The following is an 18368-nucleotide window of genomic DNA, read 5'->3' as shown; positions in this document are numbered from 1 at the left end:
GTGAGTAAGCACGTTATCTATTATTTCACATAGTTTTTAGGGGCAACAATAACATTGTAGTTGATCATGAAATATAGGTTTCATAATCAATGTGTTTTTACATTTGAACCCCAATCTATGTGCCATGTTGGGGACTGCAGTATGCAGTTTGTGTTGGTTTTGTTGTCATATTCACACCTATACTATGTATTTTTGTCAGAGATCATTTTTTGCACTTATGTCTACCTTCCTACACGATAGCCATCACATAGGAAGTGAAAATGTGTTTTTGTGTAATATTGTACTCTTTAATTGAGAAAGAATCCTAAACGTTGAGTAGACATAAATAACCTCAGCAAACTCCATGAACTGGTGTCTCCTGGAGTGCAATTGTCCATCCTCTTTAGATCTCACTTTTAAATCAGGATACCAATGGTGGTGCTCTAATGCCTGAGTGTTTCACCTTAATGAATCCCCTGGGAAACCCTGACCCTGGGAACCTTTAGATATCTCACTACACCGTCATCACATTCATTCATCTCCAGAGTCTGTGCGCATCACTCGGGAGCTGCACGACATCACAGTGACCACCGGGCAGGATGCTGTCTTTGCGTGTGAGTTGTCCCAGGAGGGTGTGACCAACGGAGAGTGGTGGCTGGGCGATAACCTCCTCCAGAACAACGACCTGAACCAGATGGCCTGCCAGGGCCGGGTACACCGGCTGACACTACAGATGGTCACTCCCGATGAATCAGGGGACGTGGCATTTGTGGTGGGCGAGGAGAAGACCGTTGCTTGCCTACTGGTGGAAGAGAAGCCCAAAGGTAACAGAGACGTTAACGGAGATGTTGAAGATGGCCTCCTAGTCCTCACCCATCTCCATCTCTCCATCTCTGTCTTCCATCAAACAGCTTTGTCTTGGCACGTTAGAACACTCTTTGTTCCTCTGCTGTGCGGCGTCATCCATTCCATCCTAGCCTTTCTTTAGACGTGTGTTGGTCATCCTTTTCTTTTTATAGCATATCTGTCTTCAAAGATACTATAAAATGAAGTTGACAACAAGACGTTTGTCGCTGATATTAACATATCACTTTGCTGACTATCAGTGAAGTGATGCATGCCTAATGGACATAGTCTTTGTGGTTATCATTGGCATGCTACTGTAAGTACATAAAAGAGATTGTAGACCTGTGGAAAAAGAGACGCATTAAATACTGCACATATAAAAACCATACAAGTTTGTCCTATGACTCTTGACACTCAAAGTGCATTACACTGTACTTAGCTTGGGATTTCCCATATCTACAGCCTTAATCCTTGAGAAGCCTCACGATACAGTGGCCTTGGAGGGCGAGACAGTCACCCTATCCTGCACTGTCTCCGACCCCACGGCCACCGTCACCTGGAGCAGGAATGATGTGGCCATCAATGCAGGACTCAAGTACGACCTGCGGAAGAATGGAGCTCTCCTGCAGCTGCGCATCCACAACCTGGAGATGGAGGACTCTGGAACTTACTGCTGCGATACCGGGGATGCACAGTGCACCGTCACCTTGATTGTGGAAGGTAAAGAATGGTGCCGGCACTATAAAAGTCTGGACCCTCTATACTGCATCTAATACCACAAAATAGTTACCAACCCAATCCTCACAGTGAATGCTCTGGATCAAGATAAACTCCGGATGAGTTCCCCCACAATACTCTTCTTGACTGTTTTGCCCTCTACAAACTACCATGCACCCAGTCTTCCATCAACATACACTAACAGAACCATCTTACTCCCCTGTCCATGTCGGCCACTGTCACCTACACTATTTTACGTCCTCTGTCCAACGCATATGTCATGTCTCTTACTTCCACCAGGTGCCCCGGCATTCTTTCAGAAGGAGCTGAAGAACCAGGAAGCCCAGGAGGGTGATGATATCACTCTGCACTGTGAGCTCTCCAAGGCGGGCACTCACGTGGAGTGGAGGAAGGGAGGCGCAGTCCTCCAGGCTGGTAAGAAGTACGAGATGAGGCAGGAGGGCTGCGTTCAGGAGCTCCACATTCGCAACCTGGAGCCAGAGGACAACGGCTACTACACCTGTGATGCTGGAGACCAGCTCACCACGGCGTTAGTGGCAGTGCAAGGTATAATGTCACTACACCGTCTCTCTCTGAGAGGGTTCATTTCTGTATGGTCTGGTCTTTTCTTTTCTCAAGGATGAAGGAATTAATTCCTAACGGTTTTAGATAGTCGTGGTGGTTTCAACAAGTGTACTGTATGTCACGTCAGCAAGTTAAAGATGATCAGTTGTAGGATGTCATTTTGAAGTTTCCAGTCTGGATGGAATACATATGGTTAAAGGGATAGTTCACCAAATTACAAAGTGACATGTTGGTTTCCTTAGCCTATAAGCATGGTATGACATGGTATGACAGTAATTCATGCTTTGGTTTAGTTTCCCTGGCACCGTTTCCACATGCTAACATTTAAGCATTTGTGGCATAAATCCCATTGGCATTTTTCGCGCATTATGTCACATCAGCTGAACAAACTATAGATTGTATCATGGAATGTGTTGGGAATAAATAACACAATGAAGTGTGTAAGAATGCTTGCCTACTTAAAGTCCAAGTTTAAATGAGGAATGAGGCAGGTCAAGGTCGAAGTAATCTTTATTATCGCAAAGCATCAATGCTCATTATACGCACACACTGGGGAACTGTCAATGAATGATGTTTGTTATACTTTTGGTATACTTTTCCCTCTATAAAAAAATCCCCACAGAAAATTGTGATTAGATACCATTTTAAATTCTGATATTTATTTCATTTTCAGAGTGACCACCAGAGCAATTTCGATTAATTACAGCTATTAGGAAACCGCATTGGTTGTACACTAAAAATGTCTACTCTTTTCACACGTTTTGTCCAAGGCTAATGTTATTCTTGACAGTTTCATGTAGGTGTTCTCAAAAGAGTTCAAAACTCCTCAGTAGTGGGAATGACTAGATCAGTAGCTAATGACTTTTTTGTTCCTCATCCTTGCATGCTTCCATGCAGGAGCATACATTTGAGTCATTTCACTAAAAGAGTTAGAATGAGAGTTTTCATGCAGTGTACTTTTGATGGGACCAAAACATACCGGATGGTACGGCACTAGATGAGGTTTCCACCAGTTTCTTAGTGATATGCAGCAAGAGCTATGCTAGTCAATGAGGATTCACACCCTTAGTTCAATTGTGTAGCTATACTTTTAGCTAATAATGGCAAATGGTGCCTAACAGTTGTGGTTTACAGATACACAGTATCTACAGTAATCGGAATAGAGTAGGACTGGTGGACATACGCTGAACAAAAATATAAATGCAGCATATGAAGTGTTGGTTCCATGTTTCATGAGCTGAAAGAAAAGATCCCAGAAATGTTCCATAAGCACAAAAAGTTTATTTCTCTCAAACTTTGTACACAAACGAGTTTATATCCCTGTTGGTGAGCATTTCTCCTTTGCCATGATAATCCATCCACCTGACAGGTGTGGCATATCAAGAAGGTGATTAAACAACATGATCATTACACAGGTGCACCTTGTGCTGGGGAAAATAAAGTCCACTCTAAAATGTCTAGTTTTGTTACCTAACACAATGACACAGATGTCTGAAGTTTTGAGGGAGCGTGCAGTTAGCATGCTGACTGCAGGAATGTCCACCAGAGGTGTTGCCAGAGAATTAAGTGTTCAAGCCACCTCCAATGTTGTTTTAGAGAATGTGTCAGTAAGTCCAACCGGCCTCACAACCACAGACCATGTGTAACCACACCAGCCCAGGACCTCCACATCCGTCTTCTTCACCCCGGGGATTTCTGTCTATAATAAAGCCTTTTTGTGGGGAAAAATGAATTCTGATCAGCTAGGCCTGGCTCCTCAGTGGGTGGGCCTATGCCCCCCTAGGCCCACCCATGGCTGCGCCCCTGCCCAGTCATATGAAATCAATAGATTAGGGCCTAATGAATTTATTTCAATTGACTGATTTCCATATATGAACTGTAACTCAGTCAAATCTTAGAAATGATTATATGTTATATTTTTGTTCAGTATATTTGTCATAATGTACAGTTCTAGCAAGCATCCACTATAATATTATTCAGAATGATTGAAATCTTATCTGCCTACTGTAGTATATTCACATTGAAACAGATTGCATATGATGTCGTTTTAATCATTTTGTGGCAGTATGTGTGATGTATGATTGCTGCTAAGAAGTCATGTGTGCACACGGGTAGTTCAAAAATAATAAAAGACAACGTGTCACACAGAGTATTTTACAGAGTACTTTAACTGAGCTTGGCTTTGACTTTGTAGTTCTGTGGCTACAGTAGGAGAGCTTTGACCTGTAGACAAACGTTGCTGCTGTATTAAGAGAAGCAGCAGTAGTTGGGCAGTGCTGCTTCACCCATCTACCCTGGGCGGCCACATTCCCTTTAATTACTCTCAGCCTCACTTCCACCCTGCAATGCACCGCCCCTAGCCTGCCTAATACTAAAACTCTCTAACCCTTCCTGCCTTTGCTCTGTATGGCACCCTTTGGCATATTTCCCCTTTCTCATTGATTGGTTAGTGTGCAGGAGTTGTGTCCAACTCCCTCTGCCTCTTGAGACATTTTGGCTTTTCACTCCCCCTTCAGTTTGGAGTTGCAAAAACAACTGTCACAGTGTAAACATTCACATTCTAAGTACGTACTGTATTTGGGCACTGAGTGCTGCATCCATAAGATGTACTGTGGATCAAGGCAACTCTATGCACATTACTAAAATACTAAGCCACCTCTAAATACCACCAGTAAATCTATAATGTATACAATTTCCCCACTGGGGATAAATAAAGTTAATTCAATTAAAAATAAAATAAACCAAAATACTCCAAGGTGTACTGGAGTGTTTATAAAGCCCAGGTGTCGTTCTTCGCCATGTTGAGAGAGTGCATGTCAGTCATGATGGCCTTGTCATATGACCCTTGACCACTGCCCCCACTCTCAGAACCCACAGTAGAGGTGGTGAGCGAGATGCAGGACCTCCGTGTGGCTGAGGACCAGCCGGCTGAGTTCATCTGCCAGTACTCCCGGCCGGTCCAGGCCCAGTGGAAAAGAAACGGGAGGCCGTTGCAGCCTGACGGCAGGAGGGTGGTAGTGGAGCAGGACTGGACCGTGGCTCGCTTGTACATTAGCCACGTGTCCACTGAGGACAGGGGGACGTACTCCTGTGAGGCAGAGGGGACCTGTGTGGTCGCCTCCCTGGAGGTGGAAGGTGAGCTTCTCTTCTCTTAGGAAAGAGCACCTAGCTACCCTCCCCTCCCCATTTCATGCAATTTTTGCAGGTTTTCATTGTGAGTTTCAGCTTGAATAGTAGCAAGTGTCTAGCAATAAAAAATCCACTTGTCCTATAGGCCACCGTGAACATAAAATCCCCATCAACAGTGGGGAAAAGGCTTGTTTTATGACACATTCTCCCCTCTCAGACAAAGCTATTATCTTACAGTAAACTCTGCTCTCCTCTTCTCCCCTATAGCCAAACCCATTGAAATCCTCCAGGGCCTGGAGAACATGGACACCATCGACGGCGGCGAGGCCCTGTTCGAGTGCTCGATCTCTCGTTGCGAGATCAAAGACAGCTGCTGGCTCATTGACGGCAAGCCTGTGAAGGATTCGCCAACCACTGAGATTGTATCCTTCGAGAGTGGCCGCCGCCACCTGCTGCTGCTAAAGGACCTGCACGTCGGGGACAACTGCAAAGTGACCTTCCAGGCGGGCACCGCAGCGACCTCCGCCATGCTCAACGTCAAAGGTTTGTTTGTTTGTCAGTAAGTTAGTTATTGTTTTTGCAAAGGCCCGGTCTTACGGTGAAATATACAGTGAAATATACAGCTGAAAATAAGGAAGAACTGCCATATATGATATGAAGTGGCTTTTGTGTGTGTAGGCTGGCAGCTGGATGTGGTGAGCGGTCTGGAGGATAAGGTAGCTGTGGTGGGAGAGAAGGTAGAGTTCAGCTGCGTGCTGACCGAGCCTGTGCCTGAGGCGGAGGTAGCCTGGTACTCTAACGGAGCCGAGCTAAAGAATGATAACACCTGGGCCATGCAGGCTGACGGTTGCTTCTACCAACTGGTGCTGAGACAGGCCCCAGCCATGCCACCACAGGAGATCACCTTTGCTGCCAGGGACGCCATTTCCATGGCCAAGCTCACTGTCATCAGTAAGTGTGTGTGGTCTCACTACAATGCATTTGAATAGAAAGTTTGCAAAAATACGTAAGATCTTGCTACCATGGAAAGATAAATGTCTGTCTATTTGTGGAAAAATCACCCTGACGAATTATTTAGTAATATCCCAGTTTACCTATTTACTTATGGCTCTGCCTACAATTATATGAACAAAAACATGTCAACTTCATTTGAAACGGCAAGCCAGACAAAATTAAACTGGCCTAATTACAGTACCAGTCAAAAGTTTGGACACACCTACTCATTCAAGGCTATTTCTTTATTTTTACTATTTTCTACATTGTAGAATAATAGTGAAGACATCAGAGCTATGAAATCACACATATGGAATTTTGTAGTAACCTGAAAAGTGTTTAATAATTCTAAGTATATTGTACATTTCAGATTATTCAAAGTAGCCACCCTTTGCCTTGATAGCTTTGCCCACTCCTGGCATTCTTTCAACCAGCTTTATGAGGTAGTCACCTGGAATGCACTTAACAGGTGTGCCTTGTTAAAAGTTAATTTTGGCATTTCTTTTACTCCTAAACCGTTTGACTCAATCAGTTGTGTTGTGACAAGGTGGAGTGGTATACAGTAGACAGCCCTATTTTGTAAAAGACCAAGTCGATATTATGGAAAGAACAGCTCAAATAAGCAAAGAGAAACGACAGTCCATCATTACTTTAAGATGTGAAAGTCAGTCAATGTTGAAAATTTCAAGAACTTTGAAAGTTTCTTCAAGTGCATTCGTAAAAAACATCAAGCGCTGTGATGAAACTGGCTCTCATGAGAACCGCCACAGGAAAGGAAGACTCAGAGTTACCTCTGATGCATAGGATTCTTCCAACTTATAGAATGTTATGTACATGGCGGATACAACCATTCTAGCTCTGCAGATGTTGCTGTGAAGAGACAGAATCATCATTAGATCCCTTGTTTTGGTTCTGCCCATATGTAGCTTGTTTTTGGCCGCAGGTTCAGGAATGACTGAAGAATTGCAACATATACCTGGAGTATAACTCTGTAAGTAGCACTTTTGGGTGACTTGAAAATAAATAATTGATCAATAATATAATAATAAAAAATGTCATCTTTCATTTACAATCTGTTGAAACTATGAGAATGATTCAGAATTTACAAGGCAATTAGGAAACTGGACGGTTTTCAGAGATAAGGGGAGGGGTTGAGGGTAGCTCAAAGGGGGACTAAAAACAAATAAAAGGAGATAACTAGTGTAAAATATACTGTGTCTATAAAATGTATATAGTATATATAAACTGGAAGCAGAAGCCTAAGTATTGTTTCCCCCAAATATGTGGGGGATTGGAAATTATGCCTACAATTACATAGATAAAAAAAAAAAAAAATGTATTGTAACTTTATTTAACTAGCAAGTCAGTTAAAGAACAAATTCTTATTTACAATGACAGACTAGGAACAGTGGGTTAACTGCCTTGTTCAGGGGCAGAACGACACATTTTTTACCTTGTCAGCTCAGGGATTTGATCTAACAACCTTGCGGTTACTGGGCCAATGCTCGAACCACTAGGCTACCTGCCGCCCGCAAAGAACCCACAATCTATCTGCAATATTAAAGCTGATCTTCCTCACTGTGTGTTCGGACTAGATACACTTGCGTCCAATACCAGACAAATGTACCACTGTTCCAGTGGTTTTAAACGTCTTAATTGTTGCCCTAATGGTGGTAAGTGGTATATTTATTATGTTTGCAAAGTTTTTGTACCTATTTTGCCTGATTTGTGAAGGTCAGCAACCATTTGTCTCTTCATTTGTGAGCTCTTTGCCTTTTCCCATGCTGATGAATGACAAAGAAATTTTACATGCCTGTCAACTCATTTTTATACCCCAGTGAAACAAGAAGCCACAATATAGTTCCTTAAACTGAGATTAACTTAAAAAGTGGAATGGTTTCATTTTATTTATAAAATTTTTAGGGGTGTTTGTTAAAAAATATATATTTCCGAGCAATTGTATTAGTATTACAGTGCTTTAGGAAGGTATTCAGGACCCTTGACTTTTTCCACATTTTGTTACGTTACATCTTTATTCTTATTTAAATTCTCTTCAATCTACACACAATACCTCATAATGACAAAACCAAAACAGGTTTTTAGGAATGTTTACAAAAAAAAACTCTGACTCTTTACTCAGTACTTTGTTTAAGCACCTTTGAAAGCTATTACAGCCTCAAGTCTTCTTGGGTATGACGCTATAAGCGTTGCACACCTGTATTTGGGGAGTTTCTCCCATTCTTCTCTGAAGATCCTCTCAAGCTCTGTCAGTTTGGATGGGAGTGTCACTGCATATCTGTTTTCAAGTCTCTCCAGAGATGTTTGATTGGGTTCAAGTCCGGGCTCTGGCTGGGCCACTCAAGGACATTGAGACTTGTCCCAAAGCCACTCCGGCATTGTCTTGGCTGTGTGCTTAGAGTCGTTGTCTTGTTGCCACAGTCTGAGGTCCTGAGCGCTCTGGAGCAGGTTTTCATCAAGGATCTCTCTGTACTTTGCTCCGTTCATCTTTCATTCGATCCTGACTAGTATCTCTGCCACTGAAAAACATCCCCACAGCATGATGCTGCCACCACAATGCTTCACTTTAGGGATGGTGCCAGGTTTCCTCCAGATGTAATGTTTGGCATATAGGCTAAAGAGTTCCATCTTGGTTTCATCAGACCAGAGAATCTTGTCTTTTAGGTGCCTTTTGGCAAACTCCAAGCGGGTTGTCATGTGCATTTTAATGAGGAGTGGCTTCTGTTTGGCCACTCTACCATAAAGGCCTGATTGGTGGAGTGCTGCAGAGATAGTTGTCCTTCTGGAAGATTCTCCCATCTCCATAGAGGGACTCTGGAGCTCTGTCAGAGTGACCATCGGGTTTTTGGTCACCTCCCTGACCAAGGCTCTTGTTCCCCAATTGCTCATTTTGGTGGAGCGGCCAGCTCTAGGAAGAGTCTTTGTGGGTTCCAAACTTCTTCCCTTTAAGAATGATGGAGGCCACTGTGTTCTTGGGGAATTTCAAAGCTGCAGAATTATTTTGGTACCCTTCCCCAGATCTGTGCCTCGACACAATTCTGTCTCGGAGCTCTACGGACAATTCCTTCGACCTCATGGCTTGGTTTTTGCTCTGACATGCACGGTCAACTGTGGGACCCTATATAGACAGGTGTGTACCTTTTTTATCGCCAATCAATAGAATTTACCACAGGTGGACTCCAATTAAGTTGTATAAACATCAAGCAGGAGCAATGGGAACAGGATGCACCTGAGCTTAATTTCGAGTCTCATAGCAAAGGGTCTGAACATTTATGTAAATAAGGGATTTCAGTTTTTATTTTTATTATGTGTAGATTGATGAGGACATTTTTTATTTAATCCACAATAAGGCTGTAACATGACAAAATATGGGAAAAGTCAAGGGGTCTGAATACTTTCCGAATGCACTGTAAATATTGTATTTTTTTGAGCATACAATATAGCTCAGAATTTGAATTATTTATACAGTCTTTTTTGCTCGTCTTTATCAAGGGCGCCAATCATTTTGGACCGGACTGTAGCTTTCTCCAGGGAAGCGAAATGCAATATTTTCAGGTCCATTCCCCTCTCTTTCTCCTATTCATCACTCTTCAAACCCACCACTGACCCATTCTCCCTCCTTATATAGCCTTTCCAGACCCCCCGGAGGACCCAGAGCTGGTCAGAAAGCATAAACAGGGGGTGACCTTGTCCTGGTTCACACCTCTCAGCGATGGAGGCAGCCCCATTCTGGGTTACAAGGTGGAGATGAGGCTGGCGGACAGCGCCCTCTGGCTTCCGTGCCATGCAGAGCCTGTGTGTAACACAGAGTTCTCTGTGGATAACCTCATCCCAGGGAGTGGCTACAGGTTCAGGGTGGCAGCCATCAACAGAGCTGGGACTGGAGAACCAGTCCAGCTGCCTCAGACCGTTCAGCTGGGTGAGTTGGCTATATGATGCGCTCAAACCTTAGCAGAACAATTATATGTCTATATGGCTCTGTCTCAAGCCCAGCATGTTGAACAATATATTTATAACCTAGTCCTAGATAATGTATGTGTTAGTTACATCATTTGCATACAACTCAGGTGAGTTCAATACATTTTACATTGGCATGAATTGTGTATGTAGTGTCCCATTTATTGGGAAAAAAATATATAAATCAATCATTCAATTGTTTTGTTCCACAGAGGCTCCGATCACAGTGACCCAGCAGTTGGCCTGTCCAGGCTTGCAGGAGGGTAAGATGGCCCGTGTAGAGTGCCAGCTCTCTGCTGAGGGCAGCTCGGTCACCTGGCTCAGAGACAACAAGGAGCTGGAGTTTGGGCTCAAATACCAGGTCACCATCGAGGGCAAGACACAAGTGCTGCTGATCAAAGACTTTGAGTCTGCTGACCAGGGCGTGTACACCTGTGTAGCCTCAGACGAGGCAGAAAGCTCCATTAATCTCAACTTACCAACAGGTACAGACTCCCAAACAAGACAGAACATTATACCATGCAACTTGGTATTTCCATCTGCTGACATTTATTTATTGTGAAACTTGTATGCTATTTTCCTCAAACCAAACTGGAATCTTGGTGGAGAGGTGTTTGTTATTTGAGGGGCAAGGTAAGGTCGGTTGGTTATCTAGTTCTAGCAGATAGTGATGGTGAGCTCATTCCTGAAAAAGATGTCTGGTGTGGACACTTCTCCTATCAGAAAAAAATTCTAGTCCCACAGTTATTTACCACTACATGATCAACATAGATGAAGTTCTTACGTGTGTGTGTGTGTTTTGGGGCTGCTATACTATAGATGTTACAGGTGTCAGTTTGCTGCATAAAACATTCCATTGTGCCCTGGTTGTAGGTGGAGATGGGGTTAAGTTGGAGGGGGCCCAGCCCAGCCTGCCTCCTGAGGCTGCCTCCGAGGGTGATGTCCACGCGCTGTGGGAGGCCCTGGCCAAGAAACGGCGCATGAGCCGAGAGCCCACCCTCGACTCCATCTCTGAGCTGCCTGATGAGGAGGACAAGGAGCCCAAAACACCCAAGGAGCCAGTCAAGGAGAAGAAATCCCCAGAGAAGGTGAACGAAAAGGAAAAGGAGAAGGTTGTGGAGCCTGTCATCATCGCAAAGAAGGAGTTGGATACAAATCTACACATCAGCTCTGAGGATGAGTCCAGGGTTCCAACGCTGGTGTCCTACCTGAAGAAGAGCAGCAAGTCCTCCCTCTCTGCATCCAACCAGACAGAGTCCATCTCAACTGAGAAGTTCTATGCACAGACCTCAGTGCAACAGACCACAGTCCTACAGACCTCATCTTCAGGACAGCAGATCACAGCACAGACCACAGAGATCACTGGGTGTGGAAATGAGGAGGATGAAGAAAAGGGTCTGCTGGATGCTGCTGTCAAGATCCAGGCTGCGTTCAAGGGCTACAAGTCCTGCAAGGACATGTGTCCAGTCTTCAAGGACGTCTTCAAGGACCAGACCAAGGAGCCCAATGGCACCATCCACCTGGAGTGTGTGGTTGAGGGAAAGCCCGACAAGGTGCGCTGGCTGAAGGACGGCGAGCCCCTTGTGGACAGCAAACACCACCACATCGACATCTACAACGATGGCACCTGCTCTCTGGTAATCACCGCTGTTACCACCAAGGACACGGGCATCTACACATGTGAGGTCACCAACAAGTTCGGCGTGACCATCCACAGCGGCAAGGTGACAGTAGGCTCGGCACGGGAGGCATCTGGAAGGAGGCCCCTGACCATGGGCTACAGCGCCGACAGCGAGGCGGAGAGCTCGTCTGCAGAAAGCGAGATGGACGAGTCTTTGAGGCAGGCCAGCAAACGGCTGCGCCGCCTCCTCCGCACACGTCTGCCGGCCACGTCGGAGGAGGAGTCGTTCGTCAGCTGTGACGATGAGGCTGAGCTGAAGGCCCCCGAGCCCAAATCGTACCGTGAGGACGAGCGCTACCTCTACATCCGCTTTGACACGCGGTCTGAGGCCCAGGTGGCGTCGCTGCACTTTCAGGAGATGTTCACGGCCCATGGGGTCCCTGTGGAGACCACCATCCAGGAGGCTGGACCTCTCAAAGTGGAGCTGCGCATCATGAAGATGGGATACACCCAAGATGGCTCTGCAACACCCACACAGGAGAAGCAGCTGCCCGCGTTCATGACAGGAGCCCCCGGTAGGAAAACAGGAGAGTAGGGGACAAAAGTAACAGTTTTTTTCCAAATTACTCAGAGTTCGATAGACCTAGAGACACCCTATCTTATTACAAACAACTTATATATGTTCTCTAGCATTAGCAATTGTAATTTAATTTCTAGGGTATGTGACTTTAAATTAAATAGACACAGAACTGAACTACCGCAGCGTTACATTTATACCTGCCGGCGGGGCGGGAGGAACACAATCTTATCTACATGTTTCTGGTTTGTAATGCTCTTCCTTTCAACAAATGTACTATCAGCCATAATTTAATGTTTGTATCGATTTTAATAATTGATGCTCTAGGTTTGAAATGTATGAAAATGTACCCTGCGTCGACATCGCAATGTTGCACAAACACAGTATTTTGCTTTACAATATTAATCGGACTACAATGGATCATATCATAGCAATATTATACATCATTTAATCCACCTGGAGTGTGTGGCGGAGGGCAAGCTTGACAAGGTGCACTGGCTGATGGATGGCGAGCAACCAATCAGGCGTACTCCTCGTGTCTTGATAGAATGATTGTTTTTATTCTCTTCACAAAGGGTAAACTCAATATGCTTATCAAATTTCAATGGCTTGACGAGGCAATTGACCCCCAGAGTCATAAATATATTTATTTTTAACCAGAAACCCGTCGATAAAAATATTACGTGAGAAGCTGATCAAGTCAATTGATTAAGGCAAAATTCTATTGATGTCAAATGTTTTTTTTTTACTTACATTGTTCAAAACCACTTTTTGTTGATAATTTGAGGAAACATGGTCGGACTGGGCAGTTTTATTTGCAGGGAGCACATCCTCTGCATTAAGAACGTGTTGATTTCACCTCATTTTAGCTTCTGTGTTATCTGAGAAAATGGCCGTGTTACTTTCATCCCGGCTCTCCCCTATTCTCACTGTATATACTGTATTAGATCGTTTGAAAATAATTTGGAATTAAATAGTCATTTAATGTCTATTAAATGAAATACTTTTGTAGTCCATTCCATTCAGTATGAAAAATTAACAAGTCAAATCACAAAAATACATTTGTAATTCAGGGAAGGTCACATTGATTTTGCTTCAATCAATGTATGACATTGAAGTAGTGTGTTTTTTTTTGGCTTCAATAATATAATCCACGTTTCAATGTGTTTTAATTCCCCTAAAAATTGCTCATGAATGGGAGCTTTTGCTTGTTTGCTAAATGAATGTTCACATTGTCCTCATCCAGCCTTTCTTCCTGCTTTTCCTTGTGTGTTCCGTGTGATTACTACAGTACCGTGTTTGCTTTGTGTGTGGCTTAATGTTAGTTCTCTCTTACCAAAAAGTATATGTCAGTCTTGTCTGTGTGGTTTATTTAATATGTTTGTTTTTGGATGTAGTGTTTTTATGTCCTCCATTTGTGTCCCAAACATTTGTGTTTGTTTGTCTTTGTTGTAATTTAATAGTTGCTTCAATTTCTCCAACAATTTCTCTTTTTACCCTCCTCTTTCCAGTATTGACACACTATATCCATTCATTCTATCTTTCTATTCACACTTTCCTTCCGTTTCTCATCATGTTGTGCTGCCCGACATAGTCCTCCGTTTGAAATATTCCTGTGATGTTATGGATGCTTTCAACTCTCCTTTACCCACTTCATTCCAGTATTGACACAATCCTTTCCGTCTATTTATCCTCATGTTGTACTGCCTGCCATCACACCCTTTCATTATGTGTGCTTTTTGTTGCTATATTGTAAAAGCACATTTTTATACAGAAAGAAAAATCACTATCAGTAAGAATTACACATGGAATACCAGTGGATTTAAAGTAACTGTAACTGAGTAACTGAGTGAATCTCATTTTTAAAAGTTCATAATGTTGTTATCTTGTCTTATTCTCATGTTTGTGGCCAAAGCATAACTTGGAGAAAAAACACCTCAAACTTGTATCTCCAAAATAACATTTAAAAAAGTGTTTTATTTTTCTGCAGTAATATTATCATCCTTTTTATTTGAATGATGTCATCCTGCCTCATTGGTTGAGCTGGCCAATCAGCTATCTACTCACATGAATATTTTTAATGAGCGGTATACTGTGCCTTCGGAAAGTATTCAGACCCTTTGACTTTTCCCACATTTTCTTACGTTACAGCCTTATAAATAAATGTTTTCCGCTGCAATCTACACACAATACCCCAGAATGACAAAGTAAAACACATTTTTGCAAGTTTATATACAAATAAAACAGAAGTATTCAGACCCTTTGCTACGAGACTCAAAATTGAGCTCCTATTTCCATTGATCATCCTTGAGGTGTTTCTACAAATTGATTGGAGTCCAGCTGTGGTAAATTCAATTGATTGGACATGATTTGGAAAGGCACACATCTGCCTATATAAGGTCCCACAGTTGACAGTGCATGTCAGAGCAAAAACCAAGCAATGAGGTCGGAGGAATTGTCCGTAGAGCACACAGCTGAGACAGGATTGTGTCGAGGCACAGATCTGGGGAAGGGTACCAAAAGCATTCTGCAGCATTGAAGGTCCCCAAAAGCACAATGGCTTCCATCATTCTTAAATGGAAGAAGTTTGGAAGCACCAAGACTCTTCCTAGAGCTGGCCGCCTGACCAAACTGAGCAATCGGGGGAAGAAGGGCCTCTGTCAGGGAGGTGGCCAAAACCCGATGGTCACTTAGACAGAGCTTTAGAGTTCCTCTGTGGAGATGGGAGAACCTTCCAGAAGGACAACCATCTCTGCAGCACTCCACCATTCAGGCCTTTATGGTAGTGGCCAGAAGGAAGCCACTCCTCAGTAAAAGGCACATGACAACCCTCTTGGAGTTTGCCAAAAGGCACTTAAAGACTCTCAGACCATGAGAAACATGATTCTCTGCTCTGATGAAATCAAGATTGAACTCTTTCGCCTGAATGGAAATCCTGGCACCATCCCTACGGTGAAGCATGGTGGTGGCAGCGTCATGCTGTGGGGATGTTTTTCAGCGGACTGGGAGACTAGTCGGCATCGAAGCAAAGATGAATGGAGCAAAGTACAGAGAGATCCTTGATGAAAACCTGCTCCAGAGCGCTTAGAACCTAAGACTGGGCAAAGATTCACCTTCCGACAGGCCAACGACCCTAAGCACACTGCCAAGACAACATAGGAGTGGCTTCAGGACAAGTCTCTGAATGTCCTTGAGTGGCCCAGTCAGAGCCTGGACTTGAACCCAATCAAACATCTCTGGAGAGACCTGAAAATAGCTGTGCAGCAACACTCCTCATCCAACCTGACAGAGCTTGAGAGGATCTGCAGAGAATAATGGGAGAAAGTCCCTAAATATAGGTGTACCAAGCTTGTAGCGTCATACCCAAGAAGACTTGATGCTGTAATCGGTGCCTAAGGTGCTTCAACGAAGTACTGAGTAAAGGGTCTGAATACTAGTTTTTGAAAAACCTGTTTTTGCTTTGTCATTACGGGGTATTGTGTGTAGATTGATGAGGGGGGAAAAACTATTTAATCAATTTAAGAATAAGGCTGTAACGTAACAAAATGTGGGAAAAGCCAAGGGGTCTGAATACTTTCCGAAGGCACTGTATGCCCAACACCATTCTATTGTTGTGCCTAACTGATTTACCCCTCTCCCCTGTCCCTGTCTCTCCCCCAGCGGCCCCAGTCTTCCTGACCGAACTCCAGAGCCAGGACGTGCCTGAAGGTTACCCGGTCAGCTTTGACTGCGTGGTGATCGGAAAGCCTACACCCAGCATGCGTTGGTTCAAGGACGGGAAGCTCCTGGAGGAGAATGACCACTACATGATCAATGAGGAACACGAGGGCTGCCACCAGCTCATCATCACCACCGTGCTGCCTTCTGACATGGGTGTCTACCGCTGCATGGCCGAGAACACCAGTGGCATCGCTGCCACTAAGGCTGAGCTCAGGGTTGACAGTGAGTACAGAACATATTAGATTGGTTGGTTGGTTGCTTAATTGATGGATTGATTGCGAATCATTGTGTAATACATCTCTCTTTCCTCAGTGTCTTGCAGTTCAGACTACGATACTGCAGCTGATGCCACTGAGACAGGCTCCTACATCAGCGCCAAGGGCTACATGTCTAGGTGAATGAGAGAACCAGCGAACAAGGCCTTTGACTTTGACTTCAACCTTCTTTACAAGTCAAACCTGATTCCTAATAGTACCTGAAACGTTTCACTGGTCGTGTTACTCCTTTACCCTGTTAGGTTCTTATTTTTCAGAGTAAATAACCCACGGACACTAGAGAAGCTTAAACCAAGTATAATTCTTCCCAAAGGTTCTGTACAGCTGTAATCAGACAACCCAACACTTGTCCCATCCAGATATTTATATCCCACTTAAGACACTCCCTCTCTCCAATCCTTACAGTCTATGCACAATAGGAAGAAGGTAACCAGATACTAAACCCTGATTACTCCCTTAAGGGGGACTGATCTCACCCCTCATTTGCTGACCTCAACCCCTCCTTCACCTAATCCACAGATATCCATCTGTCTTCCCTATATCAACACGTTGCTCTCCTCTCCTTCATCAAACACATTCCAAAGCCTTCTGGCTTCCTACGGAGAGCCCTTAACTTTCTCCTTTGATTCCAAGCTTCGTCTCTATCATTTATTTCATATCTCAGTGTTCAAAATGTCGAACCCAACAACTGACAGCCTTTACTCTCTGCCTATCTTCTCCCCTCAGGGAAACTGAAGCGTTTGAGTCTATGGCAGAGGATGAGCAGATACCACAAGTAATGGATGAGCTCCATGATGTGCACGTCAGCCCAGGCTCACCCATCGCTAAGATGCAGCTGAAAGTCAAAGGTTGGTCTGTGGGTTACTCTCTACCACTTCTGTATTAATCACACCAAGACCCTGCTAGACTACATTGTCTCTGCACAGGAACGTCAGAGGTCCGTTCCATAAGTCAAAATAAAGAGGAATTTACTGCCCCCCCCCCCCCCCCAGGGTAAGTTAGTTGTTTACTTTCCGTTGATATTTCCCAGGTTTCCCCGCGCCCAGAGTGTACTGGTTCAAGGACGGTATCTCACTGCGTTCCTCAGACAGGATCCTGCTGCTGGACAAGAGAGACGTCCACAGTCTGGAGGTCCTGGAGGTGAAGAGGGAGGATGCAGGAGAGTACTCTGCCTACATCAGCAACGCTGCTGGATCAGCATACTCCTCTGCTAGGATATTGGTTCTGGGTAGGTCTACTCATGACTGAAAGGTTTATACTGAGAGGGATCCCTGTCTTCTACTTTGGATAAAGTATTTAGTCTACATTGCGATGTGCATGTTATTTTATACACAACATTCTTGTGTTTACCGAATTCACGATGACACTCTTTCAACAGGTCCAGGAGAGCTCACACCTGTAGAAGAGCATGGTATGTAATTATCACTAAATAATACCAATTGATTGATTCTTACGCTGCAACCTATTTCGTTTTTTTACCTTTGACATTTTAGTCATTTAGCAGACGCTCTGATCCGGAGCAATTTTTCATCTAGTTCAGCTCAGGGATTCGAACCAGTGACCGTAGGTTACTGGCCCAACGCTCTTAACCGCTAGGCTACCTGCCGCCCCAATAACTTGTCACGCTGATCTGCATCCATGTTTTACTTCCTAGATCCCAAGGTGCCTCTGGTGCCGCCACGGTTCCTGGAGAAGTTTAGCAACAGGAAGGTGAAACAGGGAGCCAGTGTCACCCTGTCAGTCAGAGTGGAAGGTACTGTATCCGCAACACTCTTCTCTTTTGCCAGGACAAGAATCAGGGTCATGTGTGAGATACAGTATGCGTCCATAAAGGATATGGTCATTCATCATACAAAAATACATGCCAGTCCACAGACCACTGTTAGGAGAGACTATTCATCATACAACATGCATGTGAATACCCAAGTCCCACTGTGTTTCTCACCTCTCC

General features: G+C 44.2%; 1 protein-coding gene across 14 annotated transcripts in view; it reads left to right on the top strand.

The window, feature by feature from the left end:
* obscnb (obscurin, cytoskeletal calmodulin and titin-interacting RhoGEF b) overlaps nt 1-18368 on the top strand; it is a 102590-nt gene that overhangs the window by 66630 nt on the left and 17592 nt on the right. For 10 of the 14 annotated variants that reach the window (XM_031806454.1, XM_031806443.1, XM_031806444.1 and 7 more), the window contains 15 exons: nt 525-803; nt 1288-1545; nt 1843-2109; nt 4996-5262; nt 5524-5799; nt 5935-6207; nt 9896-10186; nt 10437-10709; nt 11098-12420; nt 16083-16364; nt 16455-16536; nt 17144-17265; nt 17448-17645; nt 17796-17828; nt 18072-18170. In XM_031806454.1, coding sequence (XP_031662314.1) covers nt 525-803; nt 1288-1545; nt 1843-2109; nt 4996-5262; nt 5524-5799; nt 5935-6207; nt 9896-10186; nt 10437-10709; nt 11098-12420; nt 16083-16364; nt 16455-16536; nt 17144-17265; nt 17448-17645; nt 17796-17828; nt 18072-18170 — 4323 coding nt within the window. The remainder of the gene's footprint in view (nt 1-524; nt 804-1287; nt 1546-1842; nt 2110-4995; nt 5263-5523; nt 5800-5934; nt 6208-9895; nt 10187-10436; nt 10710-11097; nt 12421-16082; nt 16365-16454; nt 16537-17143; nt 17266-17447; nt 17646-17795; nt 17829-18071; nt 18171-18368) is intronic. The other 4 variants (XM_031806447.1, XM_031806445.1, XM_031806448.1 and 1 more) reach the window with 4 other exon arrangements.

This window comes from Oncorhynchus kisutch, linkage group LG27 (genome assembly GCF_002021735.2).
Source record: "Oncorhynchus kisutch isolate 150728-3 linkage group LG27, Okis_V2, whole genome shotgun sequence".
Lineage (NCBI taxonomy): Eukaryota > Metazoa > Chordata > Actinopteri > Salmoniformes > Salmonidae > Oncorhynchus > Oncorhynchus kisutch.
Note: the sequence above shows the minus strand (reverse complement) of the source record. Positions and strands in the feature narration are given on the sequence as shown.